General features: G+C 43.4%; 1 protein-coding gene across 1 annotated transcript in view; it reads right to left on the bottom strand.

Moving 5' to 3' along the window:
* Positions 1-2,794: 2,794 nt before the first annotated feature.
* LOC126159828 (serine/threonine-protein phosphatase 6 regulatory ankyrin repeat subunit B-like) overlaps positions 2,795-27,017 on the bottom strand; it is a 46,910-nt gene continuing 22,687 nt past the window's right edge. The window contains exons 2-3 of the mRNA XM_049916638.1: positions 9,102-9,549; positions 2,795-3,503 (exon numbers count right to left, since the gene is read on the bottom strand). Of these exons, the coding sequence (XP_049772595.1) occupies positions 2,855-3,503; positions 9,102-9,538 (1,086 nt within the window). The 5' untranslated portion in view covers positions 9,539-9,549 and the 3' untranslated portion in view covers positions 2,795-2,854. The remainder of the gene's footprint in view (positions 3,504-9,101; positions 9,550-27,017) is intronic.

The following is a 27,017-nucleotide window of genomic DNA, read 5'->3' as shown; positions in this document are numbered from 1 at the left end:
AAAGAATTTCACAGTTGGAAAACCCGCATCCGACCCATTGACCTTACACTTAGTCGCTGACCATAAATTCTAGCTCAGAGTGACACCAGTTTAAGTAACCTAATGCAGCGAAGACTGTTTGCCAGTGCTCTTTCTCACCAGAAAATACGCAGTTAACCCATTGGGTTCCAATAATACACTATAACAGTAATTTCTGTGTGTATGCAATTTATACAGATTGTAGAATTTAGTGGTGCTCTCTCTTCCACTTCTGTGTACAATATGCCTGATTTAAGCGGGCCCTTTATCATTACAGTCCGAAAGAACAGACACCATATCCATATAAATATATAGCTCTGGAAATACCGGCCATGACCTTCTTCTTCTGTGCGGATGCACACATATTCCCCGAACTCTTACGGGACTTGGAAAGAATGTGTAAGTAGGCTGTTTATGTTTTCTTATTGGCAACGTTACGTAGCGCTCTGTATGAAAATCACTGGCTGTGCTGTGTGCAGCCTGTGGCTAGTTTGCATTGTTGTCTGCCATTGTAGTGTTGGGCAGCGGCAGCTGGATGTGAACAGCGCATAGCGTTGCGCAGTTAGAGGTGAGCCGCCAGCAGTGGTGGATGTGAGGAGAGAGATGGCGGAGTTTTGTAATTACATATATTATGACTTTTGATGATATTACGGTAAATACAGTGTTTGTTCTCTATTAAGATCTTTCATTTGCTAACTATCCCTATGAGTAGTTAGTGACTTCCGTAGTTTGAATCTTTTTTTTAAGCTGGCAGTAGTGGCGCTCGCTGTATTGCAGTAGTTCGAGTAATGAAGATTTTTGTGAGGTAAGTTATTTGTGAAAGATATAGTTTAATGTTACTCAGGGCCATTCTTTTTCAGGGATCTTTGATAGTCAGATTGCGTTGCGCTAAATAATATTGTGTGTCAGGTTAAGCACAGTCGTGTATAAATTGTTCTAAGGGGACATTTCAAATGTCTTCGACAAGTAATGAGTGTGTTGGGGTGGGACACTACGGACGTAGTGTGTGGATGTACAAAGTGAGAATGTGAGTGTCGCGGGAGGCGTGCGCGAGATACTCCCTTCAGTCACACTATCTTCTGTGCCCTCAGTGGCTCAGATGGATAGAGCGTCTGCCATGTAAGCAGGAGATCCCGGGTTGGAGTCCCGGTCGGGGCACACATCTTCACCTGTCCCCGTCGATATGAAGCAACGCCCGTGAGCAGCTGACAGTATTAATATAATTCTAATTTCATGCATGCATTCATGTCCATTGTGCTGTCCGACTGACTTGGCCAATTCCAGCAGGACAATCCGACACCCCACACGTCCAGAATTACTACAGAGTGGCTCCAGGAAGACTCTTCTGAGTTTAAACACTTCTTTCTGCTGGCCACTAAACCCTGACAGGCGAACACTACTGGGCATGTCTGGGATGACTTGCAGCGTTTGTTCAGAAGAGGTCTGCACCCTCTCGTACTCTCACGGATCTATGGACAGCCCACCAGGACTCACAGCGTCGGTTCCCTCCAGCAGTGCTTCACACATTAGTTGAGTCCACGCCACATCTTACTGTGGCAGTAGTGTGTGCTCGCACGGGCCCTACACGATACTAGGCAGGTGTTCCAAGTTTTCTGGCTCTTCAGTGTAGTCAGCGTGAAAAAAGGAGCAGCAATATTTTTCTTAAGGAGGTTCGAAATTAAGAAATACTACAGAAGAACTTTCAGTCAAATGAATACAGTCATTTCATTTATACAAGGGTTGGAATGTAAGTAGTAGCAACTATTTATTCACAACCGTTGCAAAAGAGTTACATGTTTGCACCTGTTACTGTCCTTCAAATTAGTCACCAGCGTTGTGTAGAACCCGTTGCCAGCGATGTGGAAGGTGTAGTATACCGTTAGCAGAGCCTGCTCTGTTGATGGTGCGAATGGAGTGGTCTACTGCCGGTCGAATCTCTGGAATAGTTGCGAAGCGAATGCCACGAAGTGGTTCCTTCATCTTCGGAATCAAATCAAAGTGACCAGGACTTATGTCCGGGCAGTATGGCGGTTGCGGGCTCCTTCGCTGTTAACAATTAGGGGTACTTCGTACAGTCCCCGTCTGAGTGGAGCGGTCTCACAATCAGTTGGCTGTAGGCGGCGGTAAGGAATGTCGTGAAAGCCGGAAAATCTGTTGTAGGCTCCTGTTATTTGAGAGTGACGACTCGTGTTACTTAGCAGACTGTAACTGCAGCGTTACAGCTATTCGGGGAACATACAATTGGAGATTGTTCTTCGATTCTCCTGAGCTACAAGTGAACTGATCGTAAGATTCCACACGATAAGTGCACGGTGTAGTGTGAATATTGCCACTTATTTCATTTTGTAATTAATCAAAGTATGAGACCATCTGCGCTGCAGAGAGAGACATAAATTAAATTCTAGAACAGATCTGATTCGAAGATTCATTCCAACTGTAGACCTTATATGGCTCTAACGTTGTTACTGTGCAATTTATACTTGTTGCACAGAGTACCTAGCAAACCACTATGAAATACTTTACAGTAAGTAAAAACTTGTTGGCTAGTTACGGTTATCAAATATTGAAGCGTGTATTTTTCAGTTCTTGTTGAAGTTTCGAATGTTGTTCCTAGGAATGTATTTCAGGCGTTTCATTCGAAAGAAAGGTTGTCTCTTGTTACTTAACAGTGTTTACTTGATAATACTTTGACATACCTACCTTCATCTTAGTTTAGCTGCAGTTTTACTTCAGTTGTTATATAATGCAAAGAGGGTGCAAATGAGTGACTGTAGGATTAATTTTTTGTATCCTTTATTGAAGAAAAGAAAAAATGTGTAGTGAAACTATTTGAATTCTACTCCACAGACATTTGCTGGACTCCAGTCTGGGAGGCTGTGTCCTTGTCCCCACTGGCCTCAAATAGTTTCGCTGCTTCTCGCAGTGCAGCTGCCGTGACGTCGTGGTTCCAGCGTTCGGCCCTCTCCTGCGGTGCCAGCCCCTCCTGACCGATGGCACTCAGGTCAGCACCGAACCTCACCAGTAGCAGTGCCGTTTTTGTGTAGCCCCAGGTTGCGGCCAAGTGGAGAGGGGTGTCGTCATTCTCGTCCTTGGCGTCTACCACACTCTCCAGCAGAACCTTCAACGCCCCCAAACTCCCATTCTTTGCTGCCCAGTGTACTGGCGTCTGGCCTTCGTGGTCCTTCGCCTGCACATCCGCCCCGTTCTCCAGCAGATACTTCACCACCTCCAAGTGTCCGTACCTCGCCGCCCAGTGCAGTGGCGTCCGCCCTTCCTTGTCTCTCGCCCCCACGTCCGCTCCGTACCTCAGCAGACACTGCACCACGTCCAAGTATCCGTCGATTGATGCAGGGTGAAGGGCTGTCCAGCCATACTTCTCTTCCTTCGCCTCCACGTTCGCCCCCAACTTCAGCAGCCTCTCCACCTCTTCCACTATCCCGTCATCTGCCATCTTGATCATCCAGCTGTTCATTTGAGAAAGCTCCCTGCACAAAACAGACACATTCTCATACTTTACTATAAACACACACATACATTATCAAGAAAACTATCAGATGCGAAACAGACAAGAATTCATGAAACGCAACTGTCCAGTTCTAAATTACCAATATAAAACATTCTGCCTTTTATCTTATAGAATTCTGTGTCGCTTGAAGTACACATATATCATTGCATCCCTGTATGAAAACGCACACGCATTTCCCATTAAAAATCCGTGTTCTCAATCACTCAAGAAATTCTGTTGACACGTTTTCTCAGAGTCATACTTGACATTCACTTCCTTTCACCTTCAGATCTAAGAACTGACCTGCACTGAAACAGGTTCTTAATACCTCTATTACTGGTCCTTTGTGTGCAGCAAACGTTTCTGAAACTAGCAAAGACACTAAACATATACAGCTGAGTATTTAAAACAGTTCCCTGACATCTTCATAGTTAATTTCGCAACTCAACCACACCAAATACAGGAACTTATTGTTTGACATGATGCACAGATACGTCTGCATAACACACTCAACCACATACACACATGCATTCACACACACACACACACACACACACACACACACAGACACACACAATCCACTTGCAAGTAAATTCTTGTGCCTGCCATGTATCTGAAGGCGACTTCAAAACCTGTGGACTTACAGACTAAAGTAATGTCTCATGTAGGTTACAATAACAAAACTTCTTGTAAGTAAACCTTGGCTTTTCCAATACGCCGTATACGTAACACTACTGATGTGTGCACTGAGAAACAAACAATTCTGTTTTCATTGGTTCACCACAATGAAGCTAGCACACAAAGTATATTGATGTACTGCAAACTGTGTTACTTGTGGGGAGAAGCAAAACTCAGCAACACCCATACAAAAGAAAAGCAAGAACATTCTGAGAAAAATAACGCCTCAGCTGTATCTAGAGAATGTCTCTATTGTGTCACCCGACTAGTTTGGGCGGCACGTTACCGCCATCCTCAGGGCCTACCACTGCCAAGAGGGTATTTGATTTCCTTGGCGCATTTGCTGTGGGATCCTTATTGCCAAAAGATATGGGCTGGCTTTTATCATGTCTCTACTCGACAACGTCCTTTCCTCGGTCGTAACAATCCAGTTATTCCTGAACTATGATTTTCTTACAGGAAATGTTCACTTCTGACACTTTGACACACACTATGTGATCAAAAGTATCCGGACACAAAAAAAAAAAAAAACAACAAAGAATTGGGCGCTCCGCTGAACTCACGGACTTCGAACGTGGTCAGGTGATTGGGTGTCACTTGTGTCATACGTCTGTACGCGAGATTTCCACACTCCTAAACATCCCTAGGTCCACTGTTTCCGATGTGAAAGTGAAGTGGAAACGTGAAGGGACATACACAACACAAAAGCGTACAGGCCGACCTCGTCTATTGACTGACATACCGCTGACAGGTGAAGAAGGTCGTAACGTGTAATAGGCAGACATCTATCCAGACCATCACACAGGAATTCCAAACTGCATCAGGATCCACTGCAAGTACTGTGACAGACGCGAGGGGAGAAAACGTGGATTTAATGGTGGAGTGGCTGCTCATAAGCCACACATCACGCCGGTAAATGCCAAACGACGCCTTGCTTGGTGTAAGAAGCGTAAACATTGGACGATTAAACAGTGGAAAAACGTTGTTTGGAGTGACGAATCACGGTACACAATGTGGCGATCCGACGGCAGGGTGTGGCGAATACCCGGTCAACGTCATCCGCCGGCGTCGATACCTCTCCTCAGTGCAGCATTCCGTGAAGAATGGGCTGCCATTCCCCGAGAATTCTTCCAGCACCTTATAGAACGTACGCTTGCGAGAGTGGAAGCTGTCATCAAGGCTAAGGGTGGGCCAACACCATACTGAATTCCAGCATTACCGGTGGAGGGTGCCACGAAGTTGTAAGTCATTTTCAGCCAGGTGTCCGGATACTTTTGATCACATAGTGTATCTTTTTCGGATTTCTACTAAACTTCCTCCTTGCTGATCACCAAGATGACTTCATCTGCATATTCGTCACATACCATCTTCATGTCGAGAAGCCAGAGTTCTCGAAATGTTTCGGGAATTGTCTCCATGTAAGTTGCATGTAATGTTGTGGAAGAAGAAATCCCTGTTGACTTGGACTCCTCAATAATAGTGTAAGTTTTCCACAGACATTGATTCTGGTGTCCTCATCCATTAGAATATAACAGAGGATGCCCATTCGTTAAATGCCATTTTGCTCACACACATAATTAAAAACTGTGTTTAATTCAGTTACGCACTTTGTACTGGTAATAAACATTAGGCGTACGGCTAACTGTGATTTTCAGACTGACGTGACATGGAGAATACACGTGCCTGTACATTCTGTGAACGGCTCTGAGGTGCTCCTACCTGTAGCCATGGTGTGTGGCAGGGGGCTAGAATCTTTCTCAGCTGCGTTTTTAGCCAGGGGAGGTTCGAGAACATTTCTCCACGGCAGCGACACGTCGCTTGACGCCAGTCCTTCTCCCTCCGACAGTTGCTGGCTTCCCCTGGAATGTTGCTCCTGGTTTCCCTCGGCGCCCCTCTCGGGCCCCGAGCGGCCATTGGGCCTCAAACTGCCCCTGGTGTTAGACTACTGTTTACTATGCGCTCTAAAATTTTGTAATCCGCCTTGAGTAATGTTGTCATTCCACCTGTGGCTGGCGGCTGTGGCCGAGCGGTTCTAGACGCTTCAGTCTGGAACCGCGCCTACAGTATGGTCACAAGTTCGAATCCTCAATTCTATTAAATACCTCCTCATTAGTTATGTCAATACCCATCTAATCTTCAGCATTCTTCTGTAGCACCACATTTAGAAAGCTCCTATTCTCTTTTTGTCTAAACTGTTTATCGTCCATGTGTCACTTCCGTACATGGCTACACTCCAAATACTTTCAGAAAGGACTTCCTGACACTTAAATCTGTACTCGATGTTAACAAATTGCTGTTGTTCAGAAACGCTTTCCTGTACTGGAAGACAGAGTCTAGAATACATCCAGCAAATTATTGAGGACAACTTCTATGTGCTATTCTGAGATGAAGGGTTTGGCACAGGAGAGAATTTCGTGGTGGGCCGCACTAAATCATTCAGACGAGTGATGACTCCAACACACGGGTCTGTAATTCTGTCCTGAACACTGGCAAACACATGGTGGGGGCAGGGCGTGCTGGACGCAAGAGTTCGTCTACAGAGGCTGATATTCGCGCTCCTATTTGGTGCCTTATGCTTACGAGATGTTGAGGTTTAATGTCCTCCACTGCGATCGATAGAACTATTACAAGATTGCCCTCGTGAGTCAGCACCTGATGGGGTGTTTGTGAAAGCTTGCAGCTATGTGGAGACGGTAACAAGTCATCTCTAGGGTGTCGTCTTGCGCACTCAAGGCTTACGCAGTATTCTTCCCTACAGCTAAAAGTTTCGCCGGGCCAGTACTTGGAGCCTGAGACACCAGAAATGAAAAATTGTAAACACGCTGCTGCCCTCTGTGATCTGTGCTGCAGTGTTCCTGGTGCAGGTTATAAGCGACACACCCAATACTTATGTTCATCTTCTCTTTATCAAGCATGATGGCTTTTGAAGGTTTCTCACTGTCAGCAGTAGCAGTGACAACAAACAACTTTAATGTGTATTTTGTGTAAACAGGTGTACAGTGATCTGTGCATGTTGGAGAACGAGTCCTCAGCTCTAATCTGCCTGATTACAAACAGCCACTGTGTCTGATTCTGTGCTGGGCAGTGACGAAATTATCCAATGTTCGCTCCGTCCAGAGGCTTCATCACAAAACACAGATAACAAGTGGTTGTCTACATGGCATTTGAGATAATTAATCACTCTAAGTAAGGATACATGGCTTAAAGAGCATAACAATTTTTAAAGCTGAAAAAAACTTGCCTCTTCCGTGACTTTTGCTAGCTAACTTACCTGCTAATAAATAAAGTTCAGTTCAGAGATACAGTGACCCAGTTATGCGAAGCTAGTGAATGCATTATGTGCTACCTGCAAATGCCTTTTGCAGTTGTCAATCAAGTCAAAATACCACTAAGGAACACAGTGGCAGACACTATAGGTAGTGAGACACATACGTGTATACACACATCGAATAAAGTTTTGCATCACCTCGATTCCGAGAGTTTCCGAAACTGTATAGAAAATTGGAATAGAGATCAACATAAACATCATTTCCGCCCTTTTTATTCCTCATGAAAACCACACATTGCATGTTGTACCAGGGAGACCTTCAGAGGTGGTGGTCCAGATTGCTGTGCACAGTGGCCAGTACTGTGTCCTCTCCATTGGTGCATGCCTGTATTCGTCGTAGTATACTATCGACAAGTTCATCAAGGCACTGTCGGTCCAAATTGCCCCACTTCTCAACGGCGTAGATCCCTCAGAGTGGTTGGTGGGACACGACACCACGTCGTCCATAAACAGCCCTTTTCAATCTATCCCAGGCATGTTCAATAGGGTTCATGTCTGGAGAACATGCTGGCCACTCTAGTCGAGCGATGTCGTTCTCCTGATGGAAGTCATTCACAAGTTGTGCACGATGGGGGCGCGAATTGTCGTCCATGAAGACGAATGCCTCGCCAATATGCTGCCAATATGGTTGCACTGTCCGTCGTAGGACGGCATTCACGTATCGCACAGCCTTTACGGCGCCTTCCGTGAGCACCAGCGGCGTGCGTCAGCCCCAAACAATGCGACCCCAAAACAGCAGCGAACATTCACCTTGCAGCACTCGCTGGGCAGTGTGTCTAAGGCGTTCAGCCTCACCGGTTAGCATCCCAACACGTCTCTGACGATTGTCTGGTTGAAGGCATCTGCGGCACTCATCGGCGAAGAAACCGTGATGCCCATCCTGAGTGGTCCATTCGGCATCTGTACCGCGCTGCATGGTGTCTTCGTAGCAAAGATGGACCTCGCCACGGAAGTCGGGATTGAAGCTGCGCATAATGCAGCTTATTGGATACAGCTTGAGTCGTAAAACGACCTCCTGTGGCTGCACGAAAAGCATTATTCAACACGGATGCGTTGCTTTCAGGGTTCCTCCGACCCATAATCCGTAGGTAGCGGTCATTCACTGCATTAGTAGCCCTCGGGCGGCGTCACCGAGGCGTGTCATCGACAGTTCCGATATCTCTGCATCTCCTACGTGTCTGAAGAACATCGCTTCGGTTCACTCCTAGACACCTGGACACTTCCCTTGTTGAGAGCCCTTCCTGGCACAAAGTAACAATGCGGACGCGATCGAACCGCGGTATTGACCGTCTAGGCACGGTCGAACAACAGATAACACGAGCCGTGTAACTCATTCCTGGTGGAATGACTGGAACTGATCGGCTGTTGGACCCCCTCCGTCTAATAGCCGCTGCTCGTGCACGGTTTGGTCGGGTTTAGTGACATCTCTGAACATTCAAAGGGACCGTGTCTGAGATACAACATCACCAGTCAACATCTATCTTCAGGAGTTCTGGAAACTCGAGTGATGCAAAACTTTTTTGGTGTGTGTAGAACTGGGGAACACAAGTGAGTGCCTAAGCTCGTGCTTACCTTGCCTCGTCCTCCGTGAGTGCCAAGCTCTGCTGTATAACCATCAGCTGTAAGTGACCCTTTAACAGGTTAATAGCGTCAGCATCCGTGAGACCGGGGAAGGAGCCAGTCAGCGCACGCACAGCCCGGGCTGCCTCGAGACTGGGGACGGAGTGAGTCTGCGCAGGCGCTGCCTGGTCTCCCGTACCACTCGGTGTCGGGTGAGTCTGCTGTATAGCCATCAGCTGTAAGTGACCCTTCAAGAGGTTAATGGCGCCAGCGTCTGTGAGGCCGGGCACGGAGCCAGTCAGCGCACGCACGGCCTCGGCTGCTTGTAGACCGGGGACGGAGTGAGTCTGCACAGGCACTGCCTCAGCTGCCACGACGCTGGCTGTGGAGTCGGTCTGCGCACGCGCTGCCTCAGCTGCCGCGTCCTCCATCTTCGGAGCTTGTGCCATCGGAGATGATCCTGAAACGTGACATCGCCAACTGAGCAGCCCTTTGCCCTTAAACACCACACCTGGTACATTTAGGGGTCACAGGCAGATCTGTGGCAAGCATCAGTCAGGAAAAGTTGTTCACCACAAGTCAGTTACGACACCATGTGTCCTCGTAGTGTCACAATGGTGCCTCAGGTGAAAGCATCAACAACACAATTTTCCAAATTTCCCGAATTATTTCAGAGCCCTTGCTTTGCGAAACATACACTACTGGCCATTAAAATTGCTGCATCACGAAGGTGCCGTGCTACAGACGCGAAATTTAACCGGCAGGAACAGGATGCTGTGATGTGCAAATGATTAGCTTTTCAGAGCATTCACACAAGGTTGGCGGGTGGCCACACCTACAACGTGCTGACATGAGGAAAGTTTCCAACTGATTTCTCAACAGCTGTTGACCGGCGTTGTCTGGTGAAACGTTGTTGTGATGCCTCGTGTAAGGAGGAGGAATGCGTACCATCACGTCTCCGACTTTGATAAAGGTCGGATTGTAGCCTATCGCGATTGCGATTTATCGTATCGCGACATTGCTGCTCGCGTTGGTCGAGATCCAATGACTGTTAGTAGAATATGGAATCGGTGGGTTCAGGAGAGTAATACGGAACGCCGTGCTGGATCCCAAAGGCCTCGCGTCACTAGCAGTCGGGATGACAGGCGTCTTATCCACATGGCTGTAACGGATCGTGCAGCCACGTCTCGATCCCTGAGTCGAAAGATGGGGACGTTTGCAACACAACGACTATCTGCATTCTTCTCGAACATTTTTCATCGTAATTGTTTGAGGGTGAACTGTAGCTGTAAGTATTTTGCACCTTAAACACCAAATTTATAAATAACTTTGCATTTTCCTCTCGCACCCATCAATACTGCCTAACAAGTGATTAACCGCTGTTTTCATTTTATTTCTCTCTAACTCGTTTTTGTAGTAGTATACGCTAAGGCCAGCTGTACTTGCATAGTTATTCAATAGTGAGAGAATACTTGTATATTCAGCTTTACTCACATAATCACCATAAAATTTCTTCAAGTCGGTTTTTTTGTAGTATTCGCTGAGGTCAGCTTTGCTCACATTGTTATTAAGTAGTGTGAGAATACTTGTGTATTCAGGTTTGGCAACGAGATTACTTAATTGCTTTTCTAGATATCTTTCGGTAACTACATCATGGCCATCTATAGGGTCTTTTACATTTACTAATCTCTTGCTTTTGAAGTCAATATAACCTTTCGTTATTTTAAAAACGATGTGTAATCTTTTCGAAATTGTACAGCCTCACCTTCGATTTTTGAAGTTAAATCTCCCAAGTCAGCTTCACTAGCAGTCGATCTTAGCTGCTTATAAAGTTGATTGATTTTTGAAGCTAATTCCCCCGAGTCAGCTTTACTAGCAGTCGATTGTAGTTGCTTAGCCAAGTCATCTTCTCCTTGCTTTATTCTGTTCCCTGATATATCCGTTTCTTATATCGAGAATTCTATCAAACGACCAGCCGTCTGTAAACAGCTTCAGAACCAGAAAACAGGTGGCCACATGTAAACTGATCAAAATTTTGAATCCTCTCTGCGTTGTAAAACAAGTGATCTCGACCTCACTAGCGCTTGTGGAATATCGCCACCGTTCGAGTCAAACACAAATTTTTCACTGACATTTTTGAAGTAACAATCCAGTGAGTGCCTACGTGATAAGACGTGTCTAGGTTAACAATTCCTGCTTCAACTTTTGCTGATTTTTGCTGTAGTTCATTGACGCCTCTACAATTTGCAATTTTCAGTTGCTTTACTAATTTTTCTATATCAAAATTGGTTAGTAGATGTCTATACTTTTGCACCATTTCTTTGACTTCCTTTTTTTTTTTAGGCATGATTTCATAGGCAAACTTGACCCTGCTTTTCTTTTCTCCATTCCTAGGTTGTGTCTCCCCTGTTCTGCGAACTCAGCATCTTCCATCCGTTTTTTATGGACAGCGCTCGTAATTGCCGCGCACCAACGGCCAACGATCCAATTCCGCCTAATGCAGCCAGAATCGGTGACAAGAATCCGCCTTAGTGTTTAACTTCTTCTTTTGCTGTAAGATATTCAAGTAGTTTTTTCACAGCAGGAATAGATAAAGTTATGAGCAAACTTCCGCCTTTTTTTAACTTGACTTTCTGTTTCACCTGTGTTGCAGTGAGAAAATTACCAAGAAAGCCGTGACTTTTCAGTTCGCCGTTGGAAAGCCTTAGCTTAAATAGCTTTGGCTTTTGGCTTGCCGCTAGATGACCCATTAAAATCAATACTACATTCTTTCAGTTATTAACAGGAGAAAAAATTATAATGTCCAACGATTATCGTCTGCTAACCCATGTCTAATTCTCTATTTCCTACATTGTCGCCACATCAGAAATCAGAAATCGGTAGCTAAGGTAGAATAGTCAAAATTTCTAGGTGTATGCATTGATGAGGAGTCGAACTGAAAAAAAACACACTGAGGATCTGCTGAAACGTTTGAGTTCAGCTACTTATGTTATTAGGGTCATTGCAAATTTTGGCGATATACATCTCAGTACGTTCTCGCTTCCCACGCCCGGGTTCCAGGGTTCGATTCCCGGCGGGGTTAGGGATTTTCTCTGCCTCGTGATGACTGGGTGTTGTGTGCTGTCCTTAGGTTAGTTAGGTTTAAGTAGTTCTAAGTTCTAGGGGACTGATGACCATAGATGTTTAGTCCCATAGTGCTCAGAGCCATTTGAACCATTTTTTAACATCTCATTAAATTAGCTTACCACGTCTATTTTCAATCTCTGCTTTCGTATGGCATCATATTCAGGGGTAACTCATCATTGAGTAAAAGAGTGTTCATTTCACAAAAGCGTGTAATCAGAATAATTGCTGGAGATCATCCAAGATCATCCTGCAGACACTTATTTAAAGAGCTAGGTATCTTCACTGTAGCCTCACAATATATATATATATATATATATATATATATATATATATATATATATATTCACTTAGGAAATTTGTTATTAACAATCCGAACGAATTCAAAAGTAATAGCAGTGTACATGGCTACAACACTAGGAGAAAGGATGATCTTCACTACTCAAGGTTAAATCTAACTTTGGCTCAGAAGGGGGTAAATTATGCTGCCACAAAAGCTTTGGTCACTTACCTAATAGCATCGAAAGTCTGACATATAGCCATATAGCATTAAAAAGGAAATTAAAAGAATTTCTCAATGGCAACTCCTTCTACTCATTAGATGAATTTTTGGATATAGTAAGTGGGTAATTTCCCCAACCCCCACAAGAAAAAAAGAAATAGAAAATATTAAGTGTCATGTAATATTTTGTGTAATGTAATATCTTGTATAGACACCTTCTATTAACCTGACACGTTCCACGTCATTACGAAGTGTCGTATTCATGATCTATATGGAACAAGTACGAATCTAATCTAATCAACAGCAGTAGAAGCTAATCTTTAGCCTAGCGATGCAACATTGCTGAAAATTCTCTTTTTTGCTGCCTTCTGCAATTCTATATCTACTTGATGCCTATTTTCCAGATCTTCATGGTCTCTGTACGCAGTGTCATGTCTCTTGCAAGCTTCATCCAAAGGATTAATTCCTACAACTCCAAGTGCTAATCTTTCATCTAGTTTAGTAAAAGGTCCGCAAAATTTCATGCCTGGTAGGTGGAAGGCATTGGTAGATTATTCAAGATTTATTGACTAGGCCTTTACCATGCTTTTCTGACTCCCAGAACGTGTGACGGAGATGATTCAGAAAACTAATCAAGTACGAAATTCCCTTCGAATTTTTCACTATGACGTCGTTAAATTTACTTGTGAGCATTTTCGTGATATCTACATTTTCTTTATGGTAACTATTATTTCCTGCATTCTCTTCACCGCAAATCACCATCAGCTGGTCAATTAAATCTCTGACGTCATTCATCCAAACATACTCTACAGGTTTTGCTCTATATCTTTTTACAAAACCCATTTCTCCTTAGCTGCTGCCTGGTGACTTTGACGTCGAATTGCTACGTACTCTTCTTAATGACTGCCATATTGGGTTAATGATGCTGTTGTACTTTTTGTAGCCGACTTGGACCATTGTGGTGAAATACTGCCTTCGTTTCTTTCAACATAGTTGTGTATGCTTCAAGGTCATCAGGCACGTATTCGAATGATACGTTCTTCCGAGTCAGCAGTTTCATCAATCCATCGCTGGCATTGAAAGCGTTATCTTTGTCAGAAACAGTGTCATTGTGAAACACGTTACTTCCGAATCGCCTATGTATTGCTTTCCATGGTCAAATCTTAAGCCAAATACTGTATCACGGAGAACGGCAAGTATTTTGATACTTTCGGTCCGAGATATGTTGTCGAGTAGTCTGTAACAGCCTTCGTCTTCTCCCGTTCTTCTTCCTCAATTTGCTGAAGCATAGGATCAAGTCTCTTACGCGTCTCTGACGTGATCGGTTCATCACCGACAAATCTTCTTTCAAAAAATAATTCCTTAGGTGTAGGCGGTATAGGAAACATATCGTCATAATTCCCTTCGTAAGGATGTAGCTGTTTATCAACCTCTCGATTTTTCGCTACAGCACCGAAAACTTCTTTCCCTAAAGCATCCAGTTTGTGGACAACTGGCTCGTCTTCTTTCTTATACTTCTCGTATTCTGTTGTCGGTTTCATCTTCCACTTTTTTTGAACTGACTTTTCAGCTGTTGGAACTTCTTCCTGTTCTTCTTTACTTCTTTAACAAGCGTTTGATTGTGCTTTGCAAACATCTTTATTTAAGGAGAAAATTTAAAAGATGCGCGTTTACGTCTCACGTTTTACGTTTACGTCTCACGTCTCACTATTTTGCGGGTCTCGACTATAATGGTGGCCCAATCGTTGATGTTCCTATATTCACACTATATCACTCCAATATACGAAGCATGTTAGCACTTGATGTAGAGAATTGGGTTGGCGCCATTAAATTGTATTGTAGCTGTTGCTGCTGCTGCTGGCTGGTTCACTGCTGTATCTTGATGTTCATGTTGGCTCTATATGTATTCGTCTAGGGGTAAAAAGATGAGGTCCCGTGTTGTTGATGTGCTTGTTGATAAATAATGAACGACAGAATAAGTGAACTTCAACTATTTATTGGCATGGTAGCCATCCATCTTAACTCCGCCGACCACCCAAAGACGTTGTCACAGTGCAGAGTAACACTTCTTTTACAACATCTTTGGACCGTTTTTCCACATCAGATAATAACATACACACTTTACAAAATTTCTGTCAAGACTGAGCTGACGAGGCTTCTAGCTGCTTGTATTTATAACCTCGTCAAAGAACGACTAAGAAGAGATGTGGTTTATAAGTCAGGCATCCATCTGCTATCGTAAGTTGTGCAAAAGAGTTATTAATTTACATCGAGTGACATAATTTAATAGGTCATTAAAATGACAGACAGATTTGTCAACCTGTCAGAACAATTCTTTGTTGCAAAAAGGCCGTTTTTCAAAGGTACATCTATTGACTTCTCTCATTTGCATACATAAGTAAATTACGTGAATAATTAAAAACTACAGTGGTTCTCGTTTAAAATAGATGTGTTTACATGAATAGTGAGTGAAAATAGTCCTAGTGAATAAATAGGTTTCACTGGATAATTTTTATTTAAGGAGATCCAAAATACGTAAGTTCACAAATATTATTCGTATTTCATATTAATTATTTCAGTTGAATATAGTGCTTTTACATAAAGACATCTGCTGTATCAGTGTTCAAGTGATGTTACTTTTGTGTGGGTCAGTTATTATTTATATTTCAATGGGTTGACTGTTTATGTAGGCATGTTATGCAATCATTGCTAACATACACAATTACTTTTCTATTATCATAATTGCTAGTTAAACTTGTTGAATTAGGAGGGTATCGCATACTTGGTTATAATAAAGCCTTTAATAGGTTACGTTACACACCCATCACAAAAATGCAGGCACACACGTGGACGACACATTAATGTTATTGCAACGTGTCCCTCTTTCCGTCGAAACGACGTGTGGATGGTGCAATGCGTTTGCAATTTAGTATGACGCGTGTGTCCCTCTTTCCGTCTTTTCGACGGATGATAGCACTCACTACGTTTCAAGTTTACTGTTATTTTTACTACTGTTAAATTAAGGATTCTGTCATACGAGGATCATTTAGTAATTAAAGAGAGAAATTGGTCTGGGGAAAAAACTGTTAGTAGGGCAAATTTGGTACTTTTTTGGCTTTAAGTTGGCACAACTGCGATGAACCCTGATGAGCTCATGTATGAACATTGTTTTGTTTACAGCCTCAAAGATGCATTTCAAGACGGCAAGTCCGCTTGAAACGTCCACATTAGCTGAACAACATTCTGTTATTCGTTTTTTACTTGCTGAAGGCGAGAAACCGGTGAATATATACTGTAGAATGTCTAAGGGGTATTTTGAAGGTTGTATGAAGCGTGCAAATTTTTACAAATGGGTAGAGCAGTTCAGAAATGGTCGCGGCTCTGACGAACACCGTTCTGGCCGACCAGTTGCAGTTTCAACTCCCTCACTTGAAAGTCGAATTGATGACATTATTCGCGCCGACAGCCGTGTGACTGTGGAAATGATAATTGATAAGGTTCAAGTTAGTACTGGTACAGTTCATAACATTATCTGTAACAAGCTGAAGTACTGCAAAACATGTGCAAGATGGGTCCCAAAGGAAACAAGGTTGAGAGTGTGCACAGAACTAAAGGAACGTTATGAAAGAGAAGGTGAGCACTTCCTCGACAAAGTTTTTATTGTGATGAAACTTGGGTTCGCTAGTGTGAGCCAGAATCAAAAAGACGAAGCATGGAGTGGAAGCACACCAAGCATCAGCAGGAAAAGTAATGCTGACGGTGGTTTGGGATGCTGAAGGTCCAGCTTTTTGTGATTATCTCAAAGAGTGGCGTTCAATGAACAGCCAATAACACTCGGATTTGCTTTCAAACAAGGTGGAGAGACGTCGTGGATCTCAGAGGAGAGGTGTGGTTCTCCAACAAGACAACGCACGTCCTCATATTGCTCAACTAACCCGTGAAAAAATCGACAAAATGGGCTGGGAAGTACTGCCTCATCCCCTTTACATTCCTGAGTTAGCAGCTAGTGATTGCAATTTGTTTGGTGCACTGAAGGAGGCATTACGTGGGATGAGGTTCCAGGACAACGATGACGTGAAAATGTTTTTGGGAAATTGGTTCAAACATCAAGATAAAATGTTCTTTGCAGGCGGAATAAAAAAGCTTGAAACCCGTTGGAACAAGTGCATTAATGTTCAAGGGGATTATGATGAAAAGCAGAAAAAAGTATTGTTTTGTAAATATAAACGCTTTTATCTCCAGACCAATTTGTCTCTTTCTTTATTGAATGACCCTCGTATCTGTCTGGTAAAAGAATCTTACACTCGCCATCGAGCTCTAGAGATGTTAGAGATGTTTTATATCCGTATCTTGTATTTACGCTGCTGGCGTTTATACTTTTGTATGAACGTCCTTCTTCTAACTCGCTAAGCCTCTTATGACACACTGGCGCGTTCACGTTATTGAGGTTCGCCTTCAACTGATTTCGTTCCATTTTTACTATACTTTACAGGGTGTTACAAAAAGATACGGCCAAACTTTGAGGAAACATTCCTCACACACAAAGAAAGAAAATATGTTATGTGGACATGTGTCCGTAAACGCTTACTTTCCATGTTAGAGCTCATTTTATTACTTCTCTTCAAATCACATTAATCATGGAATGGAAACACACACCAACAGAACGTACCAGCGTGACTTCAAACACTTTGTTACAGGAAATGTTCAAAATGTCCTCCGCTAGTGAGGATACGTGCATCCACCCTCCGTCGCACGGAATCCCTGATGCGCTGATGCGGCCCTGGAGAATGGCGTATTGTATCACAGCCGTACACAATACGAGCACGAAGAGTCTCTACATTTGGTACCGGGGTTGCGTAGACGAGAGCTTTCAAATGCCCCCATAAATGAAAGTCGAGAGGGTTGAGGTCAGGAGAGCGTGGAGGCCACGGAATTGGTCCGCCTCTATCAATCCGTCGGTCGCCGAATCTGTTGTTGAGAAGCGTACGAACATTTCGACTGAAATGTGCAGGAGCTCCATCATGCATGAACCACATGTTTTGTCGTACTTGTAAAGGCACATGTTCTAGCAGCACAGTATGAAATCATGGCGGTGAATCGAGGAAGTACAGTACATACTGACGAAACTAAAATGAACTCTAACATGGAAATTAAGCGTTTCCGGACACATGTCCACATAACATCTTTTCATTATTTGTGTGTGAGGAATGTTTCCTGAAAGTTTGGCCGTACCTTTTTGGAACACCCTCTATATGGATTTATCGGTTCTAGTTACACGAAAGTATTCTTTAAAAGTCTTCGTTATTCTCTTGAATGAAAAAGATGGTTTTGGGCAATTTATACCAAATTATGACAGTTCAGATTTACCTGCTCTCACTAAAATGTTCGAGAATTCATTGTGTTCGTAGAATACGCCGTGCCTGAAGAAGCACAACGTGCCATTTATGTATCTAAATATAGTCTAAGGCCGACGGTATGCCAGGAAAACATTTACTGATAACGCTATAGACCTTTACTCTAAAGCTGCATTCGTCTATTTCTGCACAGTAGACATCGTCAAAAAAAAAAAAAAAAAATGAAAAATAAAAACTTTCTGTCTGAATAAGTGTGTAACGCTGCGTAGACGACAGAGTTTTGCCGCAGGCCTATATCAGACACTTTTTTAGGGTAGCCAGCTTCTAGCGCTAAACTCGTAACTTGAATCACGAGTGTCATGCTATTAACAATCAACACGACTTGACCTGAAGGCCTCTGATAAACAGCTGATATATTTTTGAAATTCTGCAGTAGAAATCTTAACCAGACTATGAGTAGCAGAGGTTTAGTAGCAGCCTGCTCGTCATTATTAATAAGAGCGTTCATCCAAATCCTTCTTCCGTGGAAAATGTACAAGAATTCGTCCACAATAACACAACTTGAGAAGGGAGTGAGACAGGGTTGTAGAGTCTCCCCGATGTTATTCAATCTGTATATTGAGCAAGCAGTAAAGGAAACAAAAGAAAAATGTGGAGTAGGTATTAAAATCGAGGGAGAAGAAATAAAAACTTTGTAATTCTGTAAGAGACGACAAAGGACTTGGAAGAGCAGTTGAACGGAATGGACAGTGTCTTGAAACAAGGATATAAGATGAACATCAACAAAAGCAAAACGAGGATAATGGAAAGTAGTCTAATTAAGTCAGGTGATGCTGAGGGAATTAGATTAGGAAATGAGACGCTTATAGTAGTAAAGGAGTTTTGCTATTTTGGGAGCAAAATAACTGATGATGGTCGAAGTAGAGAGGATATAAAATATAGACTGGCAATGGCAAAGAAAGCGTTTCTGAAGAATAGAAATTTGTTGACATCGAATATAGATTTAAGTGTCAGGAAGTCGTTTCTGAAAGTATTTGTATGGAGTGTAGCCATGTATGGAAGTGAAACATGGACGATAAATAGTTTGGACAAGAAGAGAATAGAAGCTTTCGAAATGTGGTGCTACAGAAGAATGTTGAAGATTAGGTGGATAGATCACCTAACTAATGAGGAGGTATTCAATAGGATTGGGGAGAAGAGAAGTTTGCGGCACAACTTGACTAGAAGAAGGGATCGGTTGGTAGGACATGTTCTGAGGCATCAAGGGACCACCAATTTAGTATTGGAGGGCAGCGTGGAGGGTAAAAATCTTAGAGGGAGACCAAGAGATGGATACACTAAACAGATTCAGAAGGATGTAGGCTGCAGTAGGTATTGGGAGATGAAGGAGCTTGCACAGGATAGAGTAGCATGGAGAGCTGCATCTACATCTACATCTACATCTATACTCCGCGAGCCACCTTACGGTGTGTGGCGGAGGGTACTTATTGTACCACTATCTGATCCCCCCTTCCCTGTTCCATTCACGAATTGTGCGTGGGAAGAACGACTGCTTGTAAGTCTCCGTATTTGCTCTAATTTCTCGGATCTTTTCGTTGTGATCATTACGCGAGATATATGTGGGCGGTAGTAATATGTTGCCCATCTCTTCCCGGAATGTGCTCTCTCGTAATTTCGATAATAAACCTCTCCGTAGTGCGTAACGCCTTTCTTGAAGTGTCCGCCACTGGAGCTTGTTCAGCATCTCCGTAACGCTCTCGCGATGACTAAATGTCCCCATGACGAATCGCGCTGCTTTTCGCTGGATCATGTCTATCTCTTCTATTAATCCAACCTGGTAAGGGTCCCATACTGATGAGCAATACTCAAGAATCGGACGAACAAGCGTTTTGTAAGCTACTTCTTTCGTCGATGAGTCACATTTTCTTAGAATTCTTCCTATGAATCTCAACCTGGCGCCTGCTTTTCCCACTATTTGTTTTATGTGATCATTCCACTTCAGATCGCTCCGGATAGTAACTCCTAAGTATTTTACGGTCGTTACCGCTTCCAATGATTTACCACCTATGGCATAATCGTACTGGAATGGATTTCTGCCCCTATGTATGCGCATTATATTACATTTATCTACGTTTAGGGAAAGCTGCCAGCTGTCGCACCATGCATTAATCCTCTGCAGGTCTTCCTGGAGTACGTACGAGTCTTCTGATGTTGCTACTTTCTTGTAGACAACCGTGTCATCTGCAAATAGCCTCACGGAGCTACCGATGTTGTCAACTAAGTCATTTATGTATATTGTAAACAATAAAGGTCCTATCACGCTTCCTTGCGGTACTCCCGAAATTACCTCTACATCTGCAGATTTTGAACCGTTAAGAATGACATGTTGTGTTCTTTCTTCTAGGAAATCCTGAATCCAATCACAAACCTGGTCCGATATTCCGTAAGCTCGTATTTTTTTCACTAAACGTAAGTGCGGAACCGTATCAAATGCCTTCCTGAAGTCCAGGAATACGGCATCAATCTGCTCGCCAGTCTCAGGAGTGAAGACCACAACAACAACAACACAACTTCCAAACTGCTTGATTTTGGTTCTTTTTCAGGCGCTGCTGGCGTCGGCGGCTGTGTAGGCTCACAATCAGCAAGAGCAGCAAGTGTCCCGTATAAACTTTGAATGCCGCTTATATCGTCTTCAGATAGCTACATGATGGTGTTGTTGTATAGCGCGTACATCATTGACTCAGCGACGTCGGAATGGGCACAACCTAGCGTGTGGCCATTTTCGTGAACCAAGACAGCGATCAAGTTAGTTTGTCAAGAAGGCGTATTATTGTCCACTTCCATGTGCTAGTATTCATCCTGACCACCATGACTTTCAATAGGGTCGTTGTACAAATTAGGGTAATCTGCAAGAGCCAGTATGCTACCTCTCCCGTCAAAACTTCGTTGGCAGAATTGCAGTACTGAATTTTGCCTTCCGTAAGCTCCTCTCTTGTTCGAAATGACAGTATCAGGATTTCGGTTGCTGTTCTCAAAAGTAAGCTCTGTGTGGTGCTGCCAAATTTTAAAAGCTGCGTCAGCTGCCTGCAACATTTTTCTTGTGGCAAGACAGTAATGCCATTTTACTTTCTTCATGTTCAATTTGTAGATGTGTTTAGTAAAGCTCAAAACGTTATTTTCCGCGCCACATCTCGGTTTCTTCTTTAATTGCGAAGTTTCGTCCGTCAGCTCGCTATTACCTAGTAGATTATATTTGTGTCGAAATAACGTAAGTGCTTCTTTGAACGCTTCTTCACTCAATTTAGAAAGCTGATCTTCTTGGGCAGCCAAATAACCAAATTTGTGCAAGTACTTTATTGCTGCTTCATCTAGAGCAGATATTAATAAGAGTAAAAATATCGAAACTACAATTATTCTGTTCATGGAAAAATTTTTATTGTTATTTTTTATTCACGTCATTTTTCATGGATGTCTGCATCCAAATATATAGAGTATGTGTTCAAAAGCATCTGGACACCCGGCTGAAAATGACTTGCAAGTTCGTGACATCGGTAATGTTGGAATCCAATATGGTGTTGGCCCACCCTTAGCCTTGATGACAGCTTCCAATCCCGCAGGCTACGTTCAGTCAGGTGCTGGAAGGTTTCTTGGGGAATGGCGGTCCATTCTTCACAGAATGCTGCACTGAGGAGAGGTATTGATGTCGGTCAGTGAGGCCTGGCACGAAGTCGGCGTTCCAAAACATCCCAAAGGTGTTCTGTAGGATTCAGGTCAGGACTCTGTGCAGGCCAGTCCATTACAGGGACGTTATTGTCGTGTAACCACTCCGCCACAGGCCGTGCATTACAGACAGGTGCTCGATCGCATTGAAAGGTGCAATCGCCACCCCCGAATTGCTCTTCAACAGTGGGAAGCAAGACAATACTTAAAACATCAATGTAGGCCTGTGCTGTGATAGTGCCATGCAAAACAACAAGGGGTGCAAGCCCCTCCATGGAAAACACGACCACACCATAACACCACCGCCTCCGAATTTTACTGTTGGCGCTACACACGCTGCCAGATGACGTTCACATCCTGCAATCGGACCGCCACATCGAGTATCGTGATTCGTCTCTCCAGATAACGTTTTTCCACAATTCAGTCGTCCAATGTTTACGCTCCTAGTCTGGAGCCGCGCGACCGCTACGGTCGCAGGTTCGAATTCTGCCTCGAGCATGGATGTGTGTGATGTCCTTAGGTTAGTTAGGTTTAAGTAGTTCTAAGTTCTAGGGGACTGATGGCCATAGGGTTAAGTCCCATAGTGCTCAGAGCCATTTGAACCATTTTAGGCTCCTTACACCACGCGAGGCATTGTTTGGCATTTACCAGCATGATGTGTGGCTTATGATTTCAACTGGCGGCGGTCTCTGTCAGTCAACAGACGAGGTCGGCCTGTACGGTTTTGGGCCATCCGGATCGTATAATAAAATAGAATCAGTTATAGATATCAGCAACATGCAACTTACATTCAACAACAAGGAAGTGCAAACTATCCAGGACAATGAGAACAGTCCATGGTTCAAGGCCAAAGATGTGTCTGAAATTTTTTAGTATAAAAATACTGGCGATGCAAATACGTCAACACGTAGAAGTTGATGGCAAAGTGAGATGTGAAAGAATTTTTAACCCCCGAGATTTATGGGGGTTAAGGGGCAACGGAAAATCATCAATATTTATCAACGAAGCACGACTGTATTCACTGATCTTCTCATCCAAGAAAGAAGAGGCTAAGCAGTTTAAAAAGTGGCTCACATGATGTCTTACCATCAATCAGAAAATATGGTGAGTACAAGACGTATCAAAGCCAAATTACTCACTTGGAAAATATGAACAGAATTCGCGAAGAGCACATTCAAAATTTAAATGGAATAGTTGATAGAGCTGTAAGGAACTTTACTTGAATTATTACCTCATGTTGTTGCTAGAACAGTCAATGAAAATTTGAGACTGAAATGATTTGACGATGATTGCGACTACACTTACTATGACATCCTAGTGGAGAGAAGAAATTTGCAACAACATTTGTACGGCGTAATGGACAGACATCCAAACAGAGAAGAAATTCTGAGGCTCGAGTACAATCCAAATTCGATAAATTTGTACCAAAAATGAAGGAAAACTTGAGTATCGACTACCACATGAACTACACTACTGGCCATTAAAATTGCTACACCAAGAAGAAATGCAGATGATAAACGGGTATTCATTGGACAAATATATTATACTAGAACTGACATGTGATTACATTTTCACCCAATATGGGTGCATACATCCTGAGAAATCAGCACCCAAAACCTCTGGCCGTAATAACGGCCTTGATACGCGTGGGGATTGAGTCAAACTGAGCTCGGATGGCGTGTACAGGTACAGCTGCCCATGCAGCTTCGACACGATACCGTAGTTCATCTAGAGTAGTGACAGGCGTATTGTGACGAGCCAGTTGCTCGGCCACCACTGACCAGACGTTTTCAATTGGTGAGACATCTGGAGAATGTACTGGCCAGGCAGCAGTCGAACATTTTCTGTATCCAGATAGGCCCGTACAGGAGCTGCATTATCCTGCTGAAATGTAGGGTTTCGCAGGGATCGAATGAAGGGTAGAGCCACGGGTCGTAACACATCTGCAATGTAACGTCCACTGTTCAAAGTGCCTTCAGTGGAAACAAGAGGTGACCGAGACGTGTAACCAATGGCATCCCATACCATCACGCCGGGTGATACGCCAGTATGGCGATAACGAATACACGCTTCCAATGTGCATTCACCGCGATGTCGCAAAACACGGATGCGACCATCGTGATGCTGTAAACAGAACCTGGACTCATCCGAAAAAATGACGTTTTGCCATTCGTGCACCCAGATTCGTCGTTGAGTTTACCATCGCAGGCACTCCTGTCTGTGATGCAGCGTCAAGGGTAACAGCTGGTAGTCCATGCTGCTGCAAACGTCGTCGAACTGTTCGTGCAGATTGTTGTCTCGCAAACATCCCCATCTGTTGACTCAGGGATCGAGGCGTGGTTGCACGATCCGTTACAGCCATGCGGATAACATGCCTGTCATCTCGACTGCTAGTGATACGAGGCCGTTGGGATCCAGCACGGCGTTCCGTATTACCCTCCTGAACCCACCGATGCCATATTCTGCTACCAGACATTGGATCTCGACCAACGGGAGCAGCAATGTTGCGATACGATAAACTGGAATCGCGATAGGCTACAACCCGACCTTTATCAGTCGGAAACGTGATGTTATGCATTTCTACTGCTTACAGAAGGCATGACAACAACGTTTCACCAGGCAACGCCGGTCAACTGCTGTTTATGTATGAGAAATCGGTTGGAAACTTTCCTCATGTCAGCACGTTGTAGGTGTCGCCACCGGCACCAACCTTGTGTGAATACTCGGAAAAGCTAATCATTTGCGTATCACACCATCTTCTTCCTGTCGGTTAAATTTGGCGTCTGTAGAACGTCATCTTCATGGTGTAGCAATTTTAGTGGCCAGTAGCGTATTTCAATATGAAGGATGACTAGACGCAAGACGAACTGATTAATGATATCAAATATCTCCATGAGGCTACGTTGTCGGCATAATTTTAATGGATCGAAATCCATTAAAATTGTGGTTGCAGGTCATTCTTTTTGCGTACAAGTGTTCACACAGTCATAGTTTGCATTGTACCATCCACCTGTCGTTTCCACGGAAAGAACGAGGCCGGCCGGAGTGGTCGTGCGGTTCTAGGCGCTGCAGTCTGAAACCGCGAGACCGCGACGGTCGCAGGTTCGAATCCTGCCTCGGGCATGGATGTGTGTGATGTCCTTAGGTTAGTTAGGTTTAAGTAGTTGTAAGTTCTAGGGGACTGATGACCACAGAAGTCGGATAGTGCTCAGAGCTTTTGAACCATTTTGAAAGAGGGACACGCGTTGCAATAACATTGATGTGTTGTCCACGTGTGTGCCTGCATTTTTGTGCTTATTTATTGCAAGAGCATTTAGTGTATCGTCAATCTACAATAGCTAAAGCTATGAATCACGCGCCAGCCTAGCGATAACAGAGAAGATAGCGGTGAGGGGCAATGGCCTTGGCGGTTACGCCGCCGCTGCTATCGCGGAAGTTTGTCACCCGTGCCCACACGCGCGTATAACTCAGAAACGTTGCGGTGTCTCGAAAAACTGAACAGTCTAAATTTCAAAATATAATTTCTGCTCAGAGTTAAAGGCTTATACAAAATGAAAAAGGACGATCTTGTCGATGCTATAGAGAAGACTTATCCACAGCATCGACAAGCGGCTTATTTAAACAAATTTTCTAACAAAACTGTACGTGAGTTGAAGCGGATTGCAAAGGAAAATAGAGGGTTTCCAAATTCACACAGAAATAGTTTGGTGGCTCTTATAGATGCAGAGACAATTTTTAAAGAAAATCAGCAACATTCAATTTACAACAGAATTGTTAGATGGCAAATACATAATCACGAGTGAGGAAAAAGAATGGTAAGAAAAAATGGTGAGAAAAAAATAGGTCAGCTTCTTCCATTTAAACCCGATGTATTTAGTACGCTGAAGAAAAAAAAAAAGAAGCTACGTAATGAAGAACCACGTGAACAAAAACTAGGCCAAATTTTTCCATTTAAGCAAAAGGTGTTCACTTTACTGAAAGAAGAGAAATTACCATTCGAAATTAAGCCATGTGAACGAATGATATTGCGTAAAAAATATAACATTTCAGAGACATCTTACAGTATTAAGATTAAGAACTTGAAAGACGATCCATCCGAACAGATGAAAGCAGTCAGACAAGCCGTACACGCTACAATAAAACGTGTAAGAAAATTAACTGAGATCAAGAAAAGTGATGAAATGAGGATCGTGCCTGAAAATGAGTCTTTTAATCTCGTAATATCATCGAAGCGTAACGTAAATGTCAGTGCTTCACGGCTACTTGTACAGACTGAAACAATTGTCACATCTAACGAAAATGCAGCATGCAGCTTTACTGTATGGATAAATGATGATGGCGTCCTCTTGGGTAAAATATTCCGCAGGTAAAATAGTCCCCCATTCGGATCTCCGGGCGGGGACTACTCAAGAGGACGTCGTTATCAGGAGAAAGAAAACTGGCGTTCTACGGATCGGAGCGTGGAATGTCAGATCCCTTAATCGGGCAAGTAGATTAGAAAATTTAAAAAGGGAAATGGATAGGTTAAAGTTAGATATAGTAGGAATTAGCGAAGTTCGGTGGCAGGAGGAACAAGACTTTTGGTCAGGTGTATACAGGGTTATAAATACAAAATCAAATAGGGGTAATGCAGGTTTAATAATGAATAGAAAAATAGGAGTTCGGGTAAGCTACTACAAACAACATAGTGAACGCATTATTGGGGCCAAGACAGACACGAAGTCCACGCCTACAACAATTGTGCAAGTTTATATGCCAACTAGCTCTGCAGATGACGAAGAAATTGATGAAATGTATGATGAGATAAACGAAATTATTCAGGTAGTGAAGAGAGACGACAATTTAATAGTCATGGGTGATTGGAATTCGAGAGTAGGAAAAGGGAGAGAAGGAAACATAGTGGGTGAATATGGATTGGGGCTAAGAAACGAAAGAGGAAACCGCCTGGTAGAATTTTGCACAGAGCATAACTTAATCATAGCTAACACTTGGTTCAAGAATCATGAAAGAAGGTTGTATACATGGAAGAACCCTGGAGATACTAGAAGATATCAGATAGATTATATAATGGTAAGACAGAGATTTAGGAACCAGGTTTTAAATTGTAAGACATTTCCAGGGGCAGATGTGGACTCTGACCACAATCTATTGGTTATGAACTGTAGATTAAAACTGAAGAAACTGCAAAAAGATGGGAATTAGAGGAGATGGGACCTGGATAAACTGAAA

This window comes from Schistocerca cancellata, unplaced genomic scaffold, assembly GCF_023864275.1.
Source record: "Schistocerca cancellata isolate TAMUIC-IGC-003103 unplaced genomic scaffold, iqSchCanc2.1 HiC_scaffold_1148, whole genome shotgun sequence".
In the NCBI taxonomy this organism is placed as follows: domain Eukaryota; kingdom Metazoa; phylum Arthropoda; class Insecta; order Orthoptera; family Acrididae; genus Schistocerca; species Schistocerca cancellata.
The sequence above is the reverse complement of the archived record's forward strand: the minus strand, read 5'-3'. Positions and strand labels throughout refer to the sequence as shown.